This window comes from Semicossyphus pulcher, unplaced genomic scaffold (assembly GCF_022749685.1).
Source record: "Semicossyphus pulcher isolate SPU_LCO1_2020_fin unplaced genomic scaffold, fSemPul1.0.p SCAF_17, whole genome shotgun sequence".
NCBI lineage: Eukaryota > Metazoa > Chordata > Actinopteri > Labriformes > Labridae > Semicossyphus > Semicossyphus pulcher.
The window spans coordinates 9,276,129-9,293,359 of record NW_027211681.1 but is presented as its reverse complement, the minus strand read 5'-3'; the positions used below and the strand labels follow the sequence as shown (position 1 = coordinate 9,293,359).

Below are 17,231 nucleotides of genomic sequence, written 5' to 3'. Positions count from 1 at the left end.
ACCTCCATATAGAGTTTTTGGATAGCCTGAGTCTATCATTTGTAACAAACCTGAGCCTATAATGAATATTATTGATGGGTTGAACTAACAGAACAATTATTACTACCCTTTCTATGGCCTTGACGATCCTGGTTTAGTTGGAGGATCAATTAAAGCCCCTTAAACCTCACTATGGGAAATAATAGGCCTACTCATGCCAGGAATAGTGTGTCATATGTCAAATCATGGCCAGGCTGTCTGAGTCTGACAGTTGTATGCTTGTTCACAGATCTTCAAGCTATTCGGTGGGGCTTAGTAATTGTTTGTGCACCTGTTCATAGGCTTTGCAATGGTGTCTATATGTGGCTTTTTTTTTTTTTAACACTCTAGTACAGAAGAAAAAAAACAATGCACACAGTATACCACCTTAAACTAAAATTATAAGTAGAAGCATGGAGAGAGAGAGGGACATAAACAGAGCACAGACTGCACATACACACAGAGTAACAAAGTGTCAGGTTTCATTCCAGCAATTCGGCTTCCAGTTTAAAAATAGGGGGGCAGATTTGACCTCTACCCTGTGGAGCATGCCCGAGTGCCGAGTAACCAATAAGGCATCAACAAGATCTGAGTATGTAGTACATGCATTAAACATGATTGGATCTAACCTAAGTCTTATACCAATACCCTTTAATTTAACTGAGACATATTTAAAAGAAGAAAAAAAATGTAGATATGAGTGACACTCTAGAATATCTCAGAAAATTAAACAGACAGCCACAAAAACACTTCTACAAGTGATGTTTAGCTTCAACGTGTTTTTATTCATGACCTTTCACTGACAACCCTTCACAGATTTACTTTAAGAGCAATACACCAGACTGAAAGACGACGGGGTGTCACCATGTAGAGAAAGAGCAGTCGGAAACAAAAGGCAGGTTATGAGAGTCAAGGCACCTATTGCATAAACAAAAGAGCAATGAAAACGCTCGTAAAGCTGCCAGTACGATGACACGATGAGGTTGATTTAGCAGGCTAGCTCACAGTCGACCTTATGAAAGTACTAACTTGCATCACACCTAGCCAGGTAGATAATATGTAGTACATTTCCTAACCAGGAAATCAAAGTAAGGCACAGCTGAGGACGCAGACCGAAAGAAGAAACAAACAGAACCAGATGACTACAATAATGTTGGCGTAATGAAAGTACATCCTTAAGCAAACTGCTGTAAAACATTGACTCAAATCTAGGAAATGATGGAGAATGAACACAAAAACGGGTGACTGTGCTACCAACAGGTGTTGCTGGATGGTTAGGATGCAAAATATATCTGTGCAACCACAAATCAACGCACGCTGAAAAAGACATAAGAAAGAAACTATTCACATTTGCTGTATAACCTCTCAACGGGCATGATTGGATGTTTACTTGAAACTTGAAACTAAACATGATCTGCAGTAGATGGTTGGTGAGAATTTTTCAGCAAGACACTGCTGCTAGTGGTTTTAAAAGTAACACAACCTGAATGACATGTCAGTTCAAATGTCCATTTTTTAAGTTCAACCTGGTGACCAAGGTGTCTAAAGAGGAAGAACAAACCAGGAGTTTGAATCTATTCAAATCCTCTCCTCGTCACACAAGAGCCAAAACATAAACACAGATGATTAAATAAGATCAAATTTTAGCAGTCAGATGCCATGTTTGACTCCCATAGTGTCACAGTTAAGCTGAGGTGGACTCCAGCACAGAAGCACAAACCCAAAGCCAACTTAATCCCCATCCAAAATGCCCGATATTACAGGAACTGGTTAGGTTTAGACTTCAATTGAAGCCCTCTGGTAAGAAAAGAGCAGACGTATTAGAAAACAAAGGTCTTGATCTTCTGAAAAACACACACAAAAAAACATTTAACCACACACATACAAAAATCATCCAAAAAATGTCATCTTTGATATAGAAAGTATTTGGGGACAGATTGGACAATCAAAGAGACTTAGATGATTGATGGCAGCTAAGGAACTTCTGTAAAATATGTCCTAAATTTCTGATGCCTCATTATTTCTTATTTATAGTTATACAGCATGATAGATATAACAAGTGTGGTGATTGTTAAACAATCATAAATTTGGCGTTTAATTCCAGAGCAAATCAGTGAAGATAAACGAAGGAGTAGAAAAGCAGAGGGGGCTGCAGTCAGTCTATTAAGAGACACACTACAATTCACCAGCATCGTGAGGCAACAACATGACAAATTCTATTTGGTAACAAAAGTGATCTTACTATGTAGTATCATACAAAACATGTCAAAATGTACCATGGCAAACGCTTATAAAATATAATATGAATAAAATAATATAATAATATTCCTTGGTCCATAAAAACTATGTTATTCTTAACATTTTTCCCTTACACGCATCAAATAAATCAAGTTTTTCAGTGAAAACATGATCTGTGTAGAAAGGGAGCACAGTGTAAATAGTTTCTAATCCCACAGGCGTATAAAAACTAAATGGTTCTTGTACAAATCCGGTTGTTTTGAATTAGAAGGCAGATCCGTCTTCTTTAAATCAAGATCTTGGATATATGAAGGTCCTTTGCGTGGTGCTTTTGACCTGTCCTTAACAAACCACAAGAGGGAGCTAGAGAGAGGACTCAGTCAGTTCTCCAGCTCTCTGTAGCTTTCCTCATGATCACAGGTGCTCTCTGATGAAGGCTTTCAGAGTGTGCGTGCAATTCTTCACAGGTCCATGAGCCTCTTTGGAAAGTCCGAGCACACTTCTTCTCTCTCAGTCATTCAAAGACCAAACAAATAACAACAAATAAACACACACTGGATGAGTATGACTATGACAGCACCGACATGGTCGACCCCCCTGACGACATGCCTGAGTCACTACTGCTGTAAGACCCATGGCCGTCCCCGAGCCCGCCCAAAGAGGATGATGGCGATGATGACGACGCCGGTGACGATGAAGAGGTGCTGTGTGAGCGCAGGATCGCCCCAGCAGCGCTGCAGTGGGGTCGGGGCCCTGGTTCAGGGGTGTAGGTGAAGGTGAGGGCGGTGGAGTAGATGATTCCATCGTTGCGGACCAGCGTAACTGGGACCTGAACCGGCTGTCTCACCCAGCGCCAGCCCTCCCTGAAGGCAGAAATGTCCGGCACCACACACAGGACGCTCTCTCCACATCTACGAGGACAGACAGGTGAGACAGGGTTTTGATATTTCAGCCATTTCACACTAATGAGCACGGACAGATAGTAACACTCACCTGTACATGGTGTCAGCCTCCACATCTCCGAACCACACTCTGAGGTTAGGGGTGAAGTTCTGACCCGTCAGCTCCAGCATTGCCACATCTCCTCCCCCGTTTAACTTGACACGGACATACAAAAAAAAATTAAATTACTTAAACAGGAAGTACTTGGTATTAGAATAGCGTTAATGTTTACTGATGAGAAGCATTACAAACATATTTTCAATAGATTAGACGGTGTGCATACCTGCAGACTTTCCACTACAGGGACAGGTGTGACAGGTGTGGGGACGGGGCCCATACCCTCGTAAAAGGTGTATTCTGCCTTGTCAGTGCTAATGATAGTCCAAGATGCCCCGTCGTTAATAATGTCCTTGTTAGACTCCTTCGAGCATGGCGTGGCCTAGAAAAAGAAAAAACACAAGCATATAAATACATTTCAATTCCTCTTTTTATATATGACAAGGAGCAAAACACTTTGGCAACAACCATAATGACAAGACAGGGACAAACATTTGACTCCTGCTCTTAGTATATACATTACTCCGTCTTAGAATGCTCATTAAAATTAATGGGTAGTCCTCTACTTGGGTAATAACACCACAACACATACCTGCTGGTAAATGCTCTCAGCAGACAGAAAGGTTATATTCTGTTGTCTACAAGCAGACAGAGCAGCATGTTGCCAGCTCCGGATATAACCTTTTGAAAAGCCACTAACACACAGAGAAAAACAAACCCATAGCTTATACACTCTTACTTACCAGGAACAATATCAACAATATGAGCGTCATAAATGGTTTATCCTTGAAAGTTTTTTCATCTGCTTAATCAGAATCAGAATGAACGTCATAGAGAGAAGAGAGAAGAGCTCTTTTGTCAGCTACTGGAAAAGGAAGTAAACATTACATTGATTGTCTTCACAGAAAAGGTTAGGTGACTCATAGCTGGAGCAGTTATCCTGACTTGGATCAGCATGAAACCCTCACAACTGAAATATCAGAACACCAGATGAATAACTGCATTTGAAAATATGTGAATAAATAGTTGAAGTGACAAGCTTGAGTACTATCAATATATAGAATGTAATGAGTGCTCCAAAAAGAGCATTTCAACAAAACTGCTAACCAAGCTTAAAAACTCGCTGGCAGACGATTAGGATTACCCTCTGGAGAAAACTGGAAAAACAGCAGTTTAATAAAATCCATGTTTTGAGTTTCTTGATTTCTCAGAAACAAAGCTGAAATAATTTGAAACTGTTTGACACAGTAAGAAACTACTGCAACATTGCATTATCTGGCAGAGTCCTATGTTTCTATGGTAAGTAACAATGAGTAAATAAAATATTTTCAAATGAAATACAGAATGAGGAAAATAGTGTCTATTTAAATCCATCCATCTACATCTACCGATTATCCTGTTCAGGGTTGTGGGGAGCTGGAGACTACCCCAGCTGTCACTAGGAGAGAAGCGTGGTTACATCCTAAACCTGTCCAGGGCCAGTCAATCATAGATCTGACACATAGAGACAGACAACCTCTCACGCTCACATTCACACCTACGGCGGACAATTTAGAGTCACCAATGAACCTAACAAGCATGTCTTTGGACTGTGGGAGGAAGCCCACCTAGAACCCACACATGCACAGGGTGAACATGCAAACTCCTATTCTCCTGAATCTATTTAAACTATATTCTAAACTGTTATTTATGAATATGATAAAGTGGAAGAAGCAGATTAAATAAGCAGAATTAAAAGAATAAAATAAATCTCAAGCCCAAATTGTGTGTATGATTGCGCACCTGGAACTGTATGATCCTCTCCTGTGAGAGACAGAGATACATTCTTTCTGTATCTTTCAGGTAGAAGCAGCACTTGTGGAGCTGGGACACTGGGTCATCTGCATCCATTAGTGCAGCCTGCTTATCCACTTTGCGAATGACCTGAGGAACAGAGGCAAAAACAGATCCATCAGAAATACACAAACAAACAATATACAGTTACAGACATCCCACTAGTACATTCAATGAGTCATAGATGCATGCGTACCAGTCTAGGCAGGGCCATGCCAGAGACAGAACAGACCAATTTGACCGTCTGGCCATAGTGAATGTAGCCATCTCTAACAGCAAACTCCTCTCCTTCAGACTCCTCATCTTCCACTAGACAAAATGACAGAGCAAAATAATACCGTAAATGTCAATCAGTCCCTCACTACCGCTACATAGGTGCTTTTCATCAGTGTATTGATTAAAATACTCAGAGAACACATGGAAGAAAATAAAGACAATGTGTGACTTACACAGGTGGATGTAGAAGGCTCCCCATTGTTGGGAACTGGCAAGAAAGTTTCCCCCCTCCACATGAAGATACCTGGTACTAACCGTCTGGGAACGCAGGCGGTTAAACAACGCCACCTTGGTGCCCGAAGCTATACACACTGACAAGAGTGAAAGACAGAAAGAGTGAGTGAGACTGACAGCGGATCTTTACATGAGCTAGTGTGAATCTGTGTGCATGTGAGTGTGTTGACACTTCCTACAACTCACAATCTGCATTTTTCAAGGACTGTTTCTTCTTGGAGGGCTTGGAGATGACCTTGATCCTCTTGCTGAGGAAGACTCCTATGTTGGCGCTGTTCCCGTACAACATTTTCACAGACAGCATGAAGTGTTTCCTCTTATCCGAGTCGCTGATGTACAGTGTCTTAGCGGTGCAGAAGTGCTAACGTAGGGAGAAAGATACAGGTTAGGTGGTTTTGTATGAGCGTGCGTGTTCTTGTTTGTACCCCTTTCACTTCCCTCTAGACTACTTCTGAGAACATGTTCACAAGAGGCACTGGTGCAATGACAAACAGGGCTTTGCAGTGGCAAACAGAGGATATGGTCAAACTGCAAAGCGAAGCATTTCATGCTGTGGTTTCTTTGCTTGTTTTTTTCAGTACTGAAGCAGAGCAAAAAACAAGCACCTTGTTTATTGCTAGAGCGATTGAAGCATGGGAAGAGTATGTGAACAGTGAAGATTACTAATACCATCATATGGAAATATAGTTAAAACCACTGCAGTACTGTGTCATTATAAATGCCTACTCACCTTCCCCTCCAGATTGAGTTGCTGCGTCTCCTGCTCGCTGTTGCCTATCCCAATAAATGCACATGGCTGGGCCTCCTGCTCTGTGCAGCCCTCCTTCTCCATATTCTCTAACTTCTTCTTCCAGCCACTGCCCATCAGATACACGCATGGTGGAGGGCAGAAAAACCTGATTGATTCAAGCATAGGAAAATAAACATCAAGGAGCTCCAATGCATCAGTGTAGAGATTTCTCAATCCCACACACAAACTATGTATCTTTTAACAGTCCCGGACAAACCTTTTCTCATTGCCATATGACTTTTGTGCAACTTTTGCATGTAGTATGAGGACCGTTTGATCATCCTTCCCCTTTAAGTAATTCCTCATAGCCTCCCTGAAATGGGGGGGAACAGGTGTTAAAACTTGGACAGCACAGTACAAACTGTTCCAAACATATGCTTTAATCAAGTTGTTTTTATCAAACATCCAGCACTGATTCAAAGTTTAGAGTCGTTTGCAAAATGGAGGTAAGCCTTCTATGTTTGTACCTTGTCAAACGCTGAGGCTGTGGTCGCTCACCAAACTTCCTGCAAAACAAAAACATCAGGGTGCAAGGTGTTTACATGTGGTTTTAGAGCTGAGGTGAGGTAAGGCAGCAGAGATCAAACCAACGGGCTTGAAGACCGAAAGTGGCTTAAAAAAACTGAGGCAAAGTGCATTGTGTAAGACATCACACAGACTGTAAGGCAGGTGCACTTGTATTATCAATATGAGTTAAGACCACAGAGCCACATATGGTTACGTTTTGCCTTTGTTTGTAGAATCGTATGTTTATGGAGCTCGACTTTGATCATTCTTTTAGCTACTTTAAAGAAAGAAATGTCACAGATAAATGCATGCTGGGGGTGATGTTTAAATAACTACTTAACGTCGCTGCCGTGACGTCAATGTAACAACGCAATATTCTGCGTAGTTTTTAAAGATATGACGTTGTTTCTGTGTCCTATATGCATAAACTGAAATAAAATAGACACAGAGGTAGTTAAGCCGAAATGCTAAACTTTTGACTGATGAAAAAGTTTTAAAATAGTCTCTAACTGAAACAATTTCGTACGAAAACTGAACAAATGTCTGTGAAAACCAGCCGACAGGTTTAACGTTACTACGAAGAATAGTTTTGCACAACTGACCCCACATCAAGTAGCACTGTGTGGGGTAACAAAGACCAAGGCAAAAGTACTAATACCACCAAACAGAACTCAAAGTACAACAAACTGGCAACGGTTTATCACAATAAAAACAAACTTTCTAAGTAACATTTAGCTTTGAATTTCAGCACTCACCCCGTAACAACGGGCGCCATCTTCCAAATAACTCTCCCCCCCGAAAAAAAAGTCCAACAATCGCGAGATCCCTCCCCCCCAGTCCCCTCAGCAAAGCCAACGGCACCACAGAAGAATCAGACTGGAAGGAAAGCAGGGAGAGAAAGAGGGGGGGAGGTGTGACGGGGCAAAGGGGTGAGAAGAGGGGGAGGGAGTGGCGACGGGCAGAGGGCAGACGCCAAAACAACAGGCGTGGGAAAGTTACAAAGTCACGCGAGATTGGAAAAACTCTCACAATAGACATGAATGAACATTGACCAATTGTATCGCGAGATGATAAGGAACCCTCACGACTTGCTTTTTTTTTTTTTCACAAGGCACCCACACCGTAACTCGATTCCCACGCCTTATTGAGCAATAAAGCAAACTACACCTCGCTGCATTGAAAAGCTAAAAACACAGCACGAAGTTACATGAGGGTTATGTGAACTGTATCACTGGAAATACACATTCTTATATAAATTCACAGTATGTGCGTTTCTTTAATGCCATATTAAGACTGATAAGCAGGACAGTATTAGAATAAGAACAGGATAAAACAGCAATAATGTTTTAAAATAAGTTTTATTACATACATTTATTCTGATGAATATAAAAACTGTATAAAACTTTGACAAATTAATTTCATCAATTTAGACAGTGCTAGATGAAAAATGGTTCCAACAGCATTAAAATATTCTATAGATTGAACATATGATTTAGCAAAATATGTTAATGAAATTAATATTTACACTGACTGCAAATGGCAGAGGGCATATTTATGTATAAACAGTTTTCCAAGTAATGGCAACACAGTTTTATGGTAACATAGGACATTTTCAGATATAAAGTTTCAAATCAATGAAACTACTATAAATGGGTAATATAAAGTAGAAGAGCTTTCCATAAACGTATGACACATTTAATCCAATGTGAAAAAAGGGCAGCTTAAATATAACTTTTGGCAAATAATTTCAGCCAATGGTAACATAAAAGGGACATTTTTTTAATGCCTGATCAGGAAGACAAACACACATGCCTTGATTTAACCAAAATGCAAAGCAAGCAACCTCCTAAGGGTTTCAATAGTCATCTGACATGCCTTCCTCCTGTTATAAAGGAAACAGGACACTTGCTGATGCAATGGGGCAGAGAATTGCAACTGACTTTAATAATTTACAATAATGCCTACACAGACAACTGAGGAATGATATATTGCAGATGTTTAACTTTCATGTCTTTTAACCTCAACATGCTGTTTCCTCTTGTTCAAATATCACTTCCAGCTTCCACTGTGGTAGCATTGGAGGCCTTTTCTATTGAGTGCAAATCATTTACAGTCTCCTTCTGCTTTTGAAGAGCAAATATTTTTCAGAGTAATGTGACAGTACTTTAGATTGCAGCATGAATTTTCCAGAGGGGAAGTAAACCACGACCACAACAGACTGCTGCTGTAGTCTGTGGTAAAAGATGAGGAATAAAATCCAGCAGATTTACAATGTCAGTTTTCATAGTGTTTTAAGGTCTAAAACAATTCTTAGAAAAGTTATTCCTTAGTCAGTTAGGATATTTGGCAGGAATAATCTGCTTCCTAACTGGAGGTCTTCGGAAAAAGTCTTTAAACATTTATGATCCTATAAAGTAGTGGCTACAAATTTTTTTTAAAAATGAGGTGCTGTGTGGAAGAAGAAACCCATATTTGTTATAACGACCCACCATAGTTTGTACAAAAGAAATCCGTCTCCTGTTTCCCGCTTTCGAAATGTTTTCAGATCTTAACTCCAGCATTTCTGATGAAAACAATGTCTTCTGGCATTGTTGTTTTAATGTCTCATTATTTTGGGGCTCCGCTTTAAATTTTCCAGAAAATCCTCTTCCTATAGAGTACATAGGAGATGAAGACCCAACAGGAAGTGGCCAGGAGGTTCTGGGTGAGGTGCTCGGCGTGAGATTGGCTGTCGACCATGCGCCAACGGAAGGGGAAGTACTCCTCGAACACTTCATGGCCAACGTACACGAGGATGGAGTTCATACCTGGAAGCAAGGAACCGAAATACAGAGATTTTCATAATTATTATCCAACTATCCAAGGACTTAATAATATTTATGTGTACCCTCACATACACACTGCCAGGAGAAAATACTGTACTAATTAGAGAAAACTGAAGGCCGGCTTTGTTTTAAGTGAAAAATATGTAGAGTGGCTTTTCTTCAGCTCATTTGATGCCTTTTTTCTATCATTGCCAGTGTTTTTTTTAAAGATAATTTTTTGGCTTTGCTTCAACCTCCATGAACGTGGGCGCCTGCTCTGCCAACTGAGCTAAACCACATCCCCCAAAAAGTATCTTTAAAATGTATTGTAGTAATATGTAGTGCAATTCTTACCAGGGTAGTAGAAAGGTGCCCCTGACCACCATTTCTTCACATCCACTGTGTAGTAGACCATTACAAGCAGCACATATGCAAAACAGGCCAGTGTTGTCACATAAGACAGAGACCTAGAAGGGATATAAATAAACAGGCACACAGAGCATTGATAAAAATTACAGTAAATAGGTATCATTTCATTTGTCATAAGGCTACTTTCAAACAAGACAACTACTCCACATCTGAACCTCAAACACTGTTTAACATTCTCAGACAGCATACACACTGCATCCCTGGACAGTACAGAAATGTTGTGATTAAAAGGACGGAGGAGGTATCTCAAAAAGCGTGTCATACAACATTTGAAATCAAAGTAAGAAAATTATAGACTACAACATTTACTATCAAGCAAGCACGAAAACATAAAATAGGCACAAAAACTGACAACTGAGATGCTATAAAGTATAACAGCACTGAATGACTTACAGATGCAGAGAACAAAAAAATCATTCATACAAAAATATAAGTGGTACACAACAATAACAAAGTCACTAAGGACTTTCCAAACTTCATATTAGCTGCAGCAACTTCCCCAAACATTCAGTCAACAGATACCGATACCAATCAAATTCCTGTGAAAACAAGTGTTGAAAGTGTTTAAACTTTACCACAGGTTCTTGTTGACAGGAATGAAGCCCTGGTCCGTGGAACACTTGGTCAGAGCTGCTGAGATGACTCCCTGTGAGTAACAAGAGACTTTACTTCCTCAGGGGAAAAATAAGTGTCATGACATTTCAGCATCAATTACTCATTTGATATATTTAGAAGTAACAATAAATTGGTATACACCAAAGACTGTATAAAAAGATGGACCTCATGACAGCTCCCTAAAAGTGAAGCCACATTTTGAGCCCCCCTGCTGACTGAATGCAGTATAGGTCATAAAGCCCGCCTCCTCCATGTTAACAGATGGGACATGAGTCAAACTATAAAATCAAAACACACGCCAAATAATTTTTTCTAAAACATGGTTTCTGTCATTATAGTTAGTTATTATCATGCTGATTTATGTCCAAGTGTTCATTTTTCTGATAAGTTCAGTTTAAATTAGTTATTTGATCCTGAAAAAATTATGATTGACAGCTCTGTTGACAAATACGGCTCCTGCATCCGATCTGTTCCGGATTCGCAGAGTGGAGGACGAACGGTGAGAGGAGACGTAACAAAAACAATCACTACGGTCAATGAAGTTTCCATTCCTGTGAACGTCTGCTTCAGACCAATTCAAAATAGCAGTTCTGCTGTTAAACACGCCAGCGAGCGAGGTTCTTCCTTTTTTTCAGTAAGTTAAGTGTGTGTTTTGGTTAGTTGAAGTGGCCACGGCGGTTCCACTCGCCGATCTCTACTGCGCAGACTCTGGCTCCATATGATGTCACCACCACAAGATGGCAGCGCCTATCACGGGGGGTATTTTGGCATCACTTTCGTACAATGGGAGCAGATGGAGACGCGTCGTTCATCTTTATATACAGTCATTGGTATACACGTGTGATCATACTGTAGTAGCATGTAATGTGAAGGGAATTTACTCACCAATAAGAGACCCCATATGAGAAACCTTGACATTATTCTTGTGTGGACATCTCTGTAGTGTAAGATAATTTTTCCTGCCTGGGGAGGATTAAAAGTACAAACATTTAAAAAAATACTCCTTTTGGTTTGTATTCAGAAGTATCAATGAAAGCAGGAAGACAAAAACACATTACAAACCTGTAATCCAAGAAAAGCCATGAGGATGGAGTTGATGCTGCCGAGAACACCCTCTGGATCATACGGCATATGGGTTCTATAAATCACCTGAATAACAACAGAGACATACTTGAGTTCTGACACAGTTTACCCTTGCATCACCTGTAATTTTAGCATGGTAGGGGGTTCAGGGTCAGAGGTTCAATGTGACAACTGCTGGTGGTTTGTTTGGGTTGTTTGGGTTGTTTTGCTGATCACTAACCCGTGATGAGGGATTCTGGTAGATGTGGTTATCTCCCAACAGCCAGCGGTCAATGTAGCCAGCTGCTCCTCCTGTGCAGTTAGCATACAGGCCCATGTCCCCTATGCCACCTGGACCCAGATAGCCTCTGTTCACAAGAGTGGGGTGAGGTCAGTGTTCAATCAATGTAGGATAAAAGGAATCAAAAGGTGCAGGGAAGAGTAAAAACTGAACTACTACTAAAAAAATGTTGAACCTGCGACTGAACCTTACTCTAGATCAAAAACGTATAAATGGTCTTCTAAGGCATAGTGTGATAATCAGACTTTACTGCGACTGCACACAAACACATACAAGACCAAACAAGCATACACAGATACTTCTCAAGAGTCGACAAAACCATGTTGCTGACCGAGCATTTCCCGTTTTACATGGTTGGTATTGCCCACACAACACGCCCTGCTTGACTCACGTTGGGCAATCTGGTACTGGAAGTAGAAACGTGAGGCACAGCCAGACGGTTTCCAAGAGAAGCACACACAGCCAGGCCGGCCAGTACAGCAGGATGTCAAGTCCAGGGGCCCAACACGCATCCTGGAAAACACAGACACTCCTCAGACTAACGCACTTGTTCTCCTAAATCATACATTTAGCATGAAAACATTTAGATACATACATATAGCTGCAAGACACACACACACAAAGCTATTCTATTTAATGTAGCTCTTGGACAGTAATTAGACATTTAAACAACGAGGGAAATATGGAGTTATTGGCTAACCGATGTAAGGATGTCGAGATGACCTCTCGCCACCAACAAATCCAGGCAGGCTACGACTAAATACGACCAGGCCAGACGCTGCAAGACACCTGGGATCCGCAGGTTGTCCCAAGACACTGTGGAGTGGGTGAGGATTAAATAATATGGGTCAGTCATCATCTAAATTATTACTAACATTATTGTCAACATCAAAGAAGTGTGTTTATACAGTACTAACATGCTCCTTGGCAGTAGTTTGGGTTGATGATGAGGACGCCGATGATGAAGAGCTGGAGGCTCCTCCACACAACTTTCCTCAGCAGTGAGCAGCGAGTGGAGCCGGAACGGAGCTGAGAGTTGATCGACAAGGCAACAGACGTCCCCATTATAAACACAAACCTGGTGGAAGAAGGAAAGAAGGAGGACGCTTCACTGATGGAGAAATTATAAGGTTTGGTATTTTGGTTTGTTTTACTCTATTATCATTTTAGAAATAGAGGAGGCTCCAGTGTGAATCCAACTGGCATGAAGGAAAATCAAACCTTAATGGGTCTGTTAAGGAAAGTTTGCTCTGCACACATTCTTCAATCAAGTTACAATAAAAAGGGAAAATCCCGTTGTGCAAATCCACAGTGTAGCTAAATAAAGGTGGGATGAGTTCATGTTTCTGGAACTCTGCAAGCACATGTGATGTACACTATATGGTATAATTTGTTATTGTTTATTTACCTCAATGTTTAATTGGAAAAAAGATAGTATTATAATAAACTTCCAAATCAAGAGCGGGCCAACAAATCTGCAGTAGAAGAAGTTTTAAATTGAACTCACCAAGGGAAAACAAGATCTGCAACAGTCAGCCCTGTAAGGACACGAATGACAAACACAGGCTTAAAAACAAATACAGAACTGAGCCCGACACCAAAGCCGGCATCAGATTTATAAATGATGAATCCTTTATGATTAAAAACTAAAAGTAGAAGCAGGCTGAGCTCACCATTCCAGCTTTCATGTCTAAAAAACCAGTACCGTCCCCCTCCGTAGTTCACAAACACCATAATGACTAAGGAGATTCTGACGGGGAAACGGAAAATTGAGACATTGAACACTACAGGAAAGAGGTTATACCAAAGAAGCAAAGTTATATTGACATACTTGTGTCCAATAATGCATTGAAGGCAGAATATAACAGAAATACAGCCAAATGATCCACGTTAGGGACAAAAGGCTTCTAAACAGACACTACAATTCAAGGCACTGGGTTCATGTTAATGCTGTTAGTAAGCGGGCTCATTAATCAGAGGCAATTCCTGTGTCTGCTGCCAAAATGTCACACTGCAGTGCTAATCACATGATGCAGTATGAGGACAGACCAGACCGATAAGTCATTTCTTTTTTCCTTCCTTTTTTTCCTCTTTTCATGGGATGCACAGAGGAAACTGCTGCTGCTGCACTTCAATCACCTAATCTGGCCAAAAAAGATTGAGCTTGTGACTAGCATGAAAGTTCAACTCAATGTCACATTCTCTTCCTCAATAATGTTTAAATTCTTATAAACCTTGTTGTAGGAGGAAGACAGAGACCATATCAGCAGGAATAAACAGGAATGACTAAGTGGTTGTTTAGTCTGTATCTTTCTTTGATGAAGCTGGGCTGCAGGGGGGAGAGGAGGAGGAGGCCTACCCTCTGAACGTGTCCAGAGATCGCAGCCTCTTGCTGGGGCTGGGCGGAGGAGGGAGGATGTTGTCGGTAACTGGTGGTACTATCCTGCCAGGGGAGCCCAACTCCTAAATGATAACAGTTATAGATATCAATACTGTTCAGTTGGAGACATACACACCCATGCACACCTCAGACACAATTAATGGTTAATACAAATGTATTCAATTTAACAAGCTTGTAATAATATCTTAAAGTTTGTGGTGGGAAGAATGCCCCCTACATTAACACTCACAGAGTTTATGAGCCTCTCTGTTTCCAAGGAGCCGCCTATTCGGAAGAGGATCCCCCTCACTACTTGAAGCCTGTGAGAGAAACAGTCAACCAGTTTAGGAGTTGTTTTATAACACACACACACACACACACACACACACACACACACACACACTTAAAATTGAGATATGAGAATGCCACTACAATACAAACAGGGAACAAAACTATAAAAGATCTTTACCCATATATTGTTCTTCCGATAGCAAACAACAAGGCGAGTCCAGCAAAGATAACAAAAGCTATCAAGACCGCTGTGTGGAGAGAGTAGGGAAATATTTAGATGCAGCATTATTTTTAGTACATCACAGCAGGGATTATTAGAGCGTCAAAACACTTGGCATATGGACATGTCATACAAGGTCATGAATGTGTTTATGTGATTGAGACTCACGAATGTAGCTGTTGATGGCCTCTGCATCAGTCACTACGGAGCAGTTGACCACCGCTGAGTCGTTCAGATTCTTCACCCACAGCGAGTAGTTTCCATGCTCACCAAAGTGGAACGGAACCCTGGACATGAAGTCATAGGTGTCAAAACTAGCCAGACTGATTGACATAAAAATATATGGTCGTAGTCATGGATCTTTTTTGATGCTCGCTTTGTAGATCATCATTCTACAGTTTGATTATATAACAAGACTGCTAGCTGACACCCACCCGTTTCCTTGACAAAATGTGCTAGATATACGTATGCTAGAAATTCTGATGTTGAAACTGACCGACCAAATGTAAATTACACTTTTTGGGAGCATTTATACTGTAACAATCTCTGACTTACTTGCAGAGCTCCGTTTTGACAGTAGTGCTGGTGAGCTGTAGTGTAATCTGATGCTGTGTGCTCACAATGAAGTCTACTGAACTGGGCTGACCAGGACTGGACTCTGCAGGTACAGGCCCTAGCTGCTGGTACAGACACTGGCACACAAAGAAACAAGGGTCCAGATCAGAGCATCATCATAATCATCATCATCTTCCTCAAACAAAAGTCAGACTGCAACTGGAGAAGAATATCTGGAGTGTGTCTGTTTATGATAGTGTACCTGGTAGCAGCGCTCTGACACCCAGGACACCACCACCTCAGTGCCCAGCTCATTGTTTACTGTCAGAAGTGCCTCATCCATTTTCAGGACTATGTGCCTCTGATGAGGGAAGCCAGCTGGAGGAAGACACAGAAAAACACATTATGTAGAATTGTTGAAACCCGTCAGCTGCACAGAAAGTGTCACACAGGCAGAGTAGATATTGAACCCTGTAAAGCAGCTGACCACACCCAAATGTGAAACCACTGTTCACAAACCAATTATGAATTATACACATACACTAAGCAATACGTTTAGCTTGCTTTTGTTAGAAGTATGTGTACATGCAAATAACAACGTTTAGCCTAGTTTTCCACAATAGCTACATGTTAAGAAATATATTGTACAATTCAGAGAAAAATCACACCGAAAAGACTTTAATTTTTAGTGCATTTTTACTGGCTACAGTTGTGCAACTAGTCAGCTTCTTGTAACTTACCTCAAACCTATAGTTCACTGCTATCGTTATGGACCAGAAACCTACTCCATACCATGTGCGAGCTAACGTTGGCTATAAGGTATTCAGACAAACTAACTGCAAGCTAAAGCCAGTAAGCTAACGATGCTGCCTTGAAAAAGAAAGCATGTGAGAGGGCTGAAGTTATGGCTGCAGAGCCCCGTGGTCACATGCTGATATAATCCGAACACTACCCCCAGGAGGGAGGTTCAAACGACTGGAGCTCATTCTTTAACTGTCAAATGTGTCCCTGAGTTGGTGCTGTTAGCCTCGTGCGAACTTGACATGACTTAAAACTCGAATACTAGCTTTATATCTATGATGTGTGGAGATCGTAAGTTGGTTGATGAAAGCCACCGTCATTGCTGCATGGAGGTTTAAACACAATAATAAATCTGTACCTGGAAGCTACAGCTAGCCTAGCTAAAAATCAATATCCTGTCAGGTTTCAAGGGTCAACAACAGTCCTAGGTACTTACAGGTGGATCTTTCAGCTCTCAGTGGTGCCACGCAAAGGGCTACAAACAAGACAATAGCAGAAGGAGACAACAAAGTATATTTCTCTGGTTGTATCATTTCCTCCTGCCTTTCCTTCGCCCCTACAACTGAAGATGTGTCTGCTGAGCTCTTTTTCAGCTTCCTTTTGGCCATAGCAGATGCCACTTCCGACGCTTCCTTGTTTTGACATTGTAGTGGGAGCGATAAGGGCCAAAGTACATTATAAACGCTAACCTGTTAGCTGACCTGAATAATCACCGCCTTTGGTTACTACATCCAGGAGGGCCACCTTTTTGTAAAGGGGCATTTAGGCAATCATAACAGGCTGATCTAGTTATGTGTAAAATGTTTGTGTGAACATACAATACGATATCGTGCTGCAAACCTTTCTGCATTTTCGCATAAATGGGGGTTACAATGGGG

The 17,231-nt window shown here is 41.1% G+C and overlaps 2 protein-coding genes across 2 annotated transcripts; both read right to left on the bottom strand.

Annotated features, from left to right (window-relative positions):
• Positions 1-1,723: 1,723 nt before the first annotated feature.
• LOC138594566 (recombining binding protein suppressor of hairless-like) lies at positions 1,724-7,708 on the bottom strand. Its single transcript, XM_069665701.1, has 11 exons — positions 7,651-7,708; positions 6,856-6,894; positions 6,606-6,701; positions 6,329-6,494; positions 5,785-5,959; positions 5,538-5,675; positions 5,285-5,397; positions 5,038-5,178; positions 3,482-3,637; positions 3,250-3,353; positions 1,724-3,167 (listed from the first exon to the last, which is right to left on the bottom strand). Exons 1-11 carry the CDS (start codon positions 7,668-7,670, stop codon positions 2,825-2,827), a joined length of 1,491 nt encoding a protein of 496 aa, XP_069521802.1. The 5' UTR covers positions 7,671-7,708; the 3' UTR covers positions 1,724-2,824.
• A 622-nt stretch (positions 7,709-8,330) lies between these two features.
• hgsnat (heparan-alpha-glucosaminide N-acetyltransferase) lies at positions 8,331-16,961 on the bottom strand. The gene is made up of 18 exons (XM_069665859.1): positions 16,790-16,961; positions 15,815-15,930; positions 15,553-15,689; positions 15,166-15,284; positions 14,956-15,025; positions 14,737-14,806; positions 14,466-14,569; positions 13,780-13,856; positions 13,614-13,644; positions 13,024-13,184; positions 12,807-12,922; positions 12,498-12,619; positions 12,047-12,173; positions 11,806-11,892; positions 11,629-11,706; positions 10,704-10,774; positions 10,054-10,166; positions 8,331-9,702 (listed from the first exon to the last, which is right to left on the bottom strand). Exons 1-18 carry the CDS (start codon positions 16,959-16,961, stop codon positions 9,521-9,523), a joined length of 1,953 nt encoding a protein of 650 aa, XP_069521960.1. The 3' UTR covers positions 8,331-9,520.
• Positions 16,962-17,231: the final 270 nt, after the last annotated feature.

What these genes read in the sequence shown, in the direction of transcription:
- LOC138594566 (XM_069665701.1), bottom strand. Translation starts at nt 7,670, where the DNA reads ATGGCGCCCGTTGTTACGGG. An exon ending in AACTCAATCTGGAGGGGAAG is followed by an intron (nt 5,960 to 6,328) that starts GTGAGTAGGCAT and finishes TCCCTACGTTAG; the next exon opens with CACTTCTGCACCGCTAAGAC. An exon ending in GTCCTTGAAAAATGCAGATT is followed by an intron (nt 5,676 to 5,784) that starts GTGAGTTGTAGG and finishes CACTCTTGTCAG; the next exon opens with TGTGTATAGCTTCGGGCACC.
- hgsnat (XM_069665859.1), bottom strand. Translation starts at nt 16,961, where the DNA reads ATGGCCAAAAGGAAGCTGAAAAAGAGCTCAGCAGACACATCTTCAGTT. An exon ending in GGCCATCAACAGCTACATTC is followed by an intron (nt 15,026 to 15,165) that starts GTGAGTCTCAAT and finishes CTCTCCACACAG; the next exon opens with CGGTCTTGATAGCTTTTGTT. An exon ending in CCTGTCAACAAGAACCTGTG is followed by an intron (nt 10,167 to 10,703) that starts GTAAAGTTTAAA and finishes TATCCCTTCTAG; the next exon opens with GTCTCTGTCTTATGTGACAA.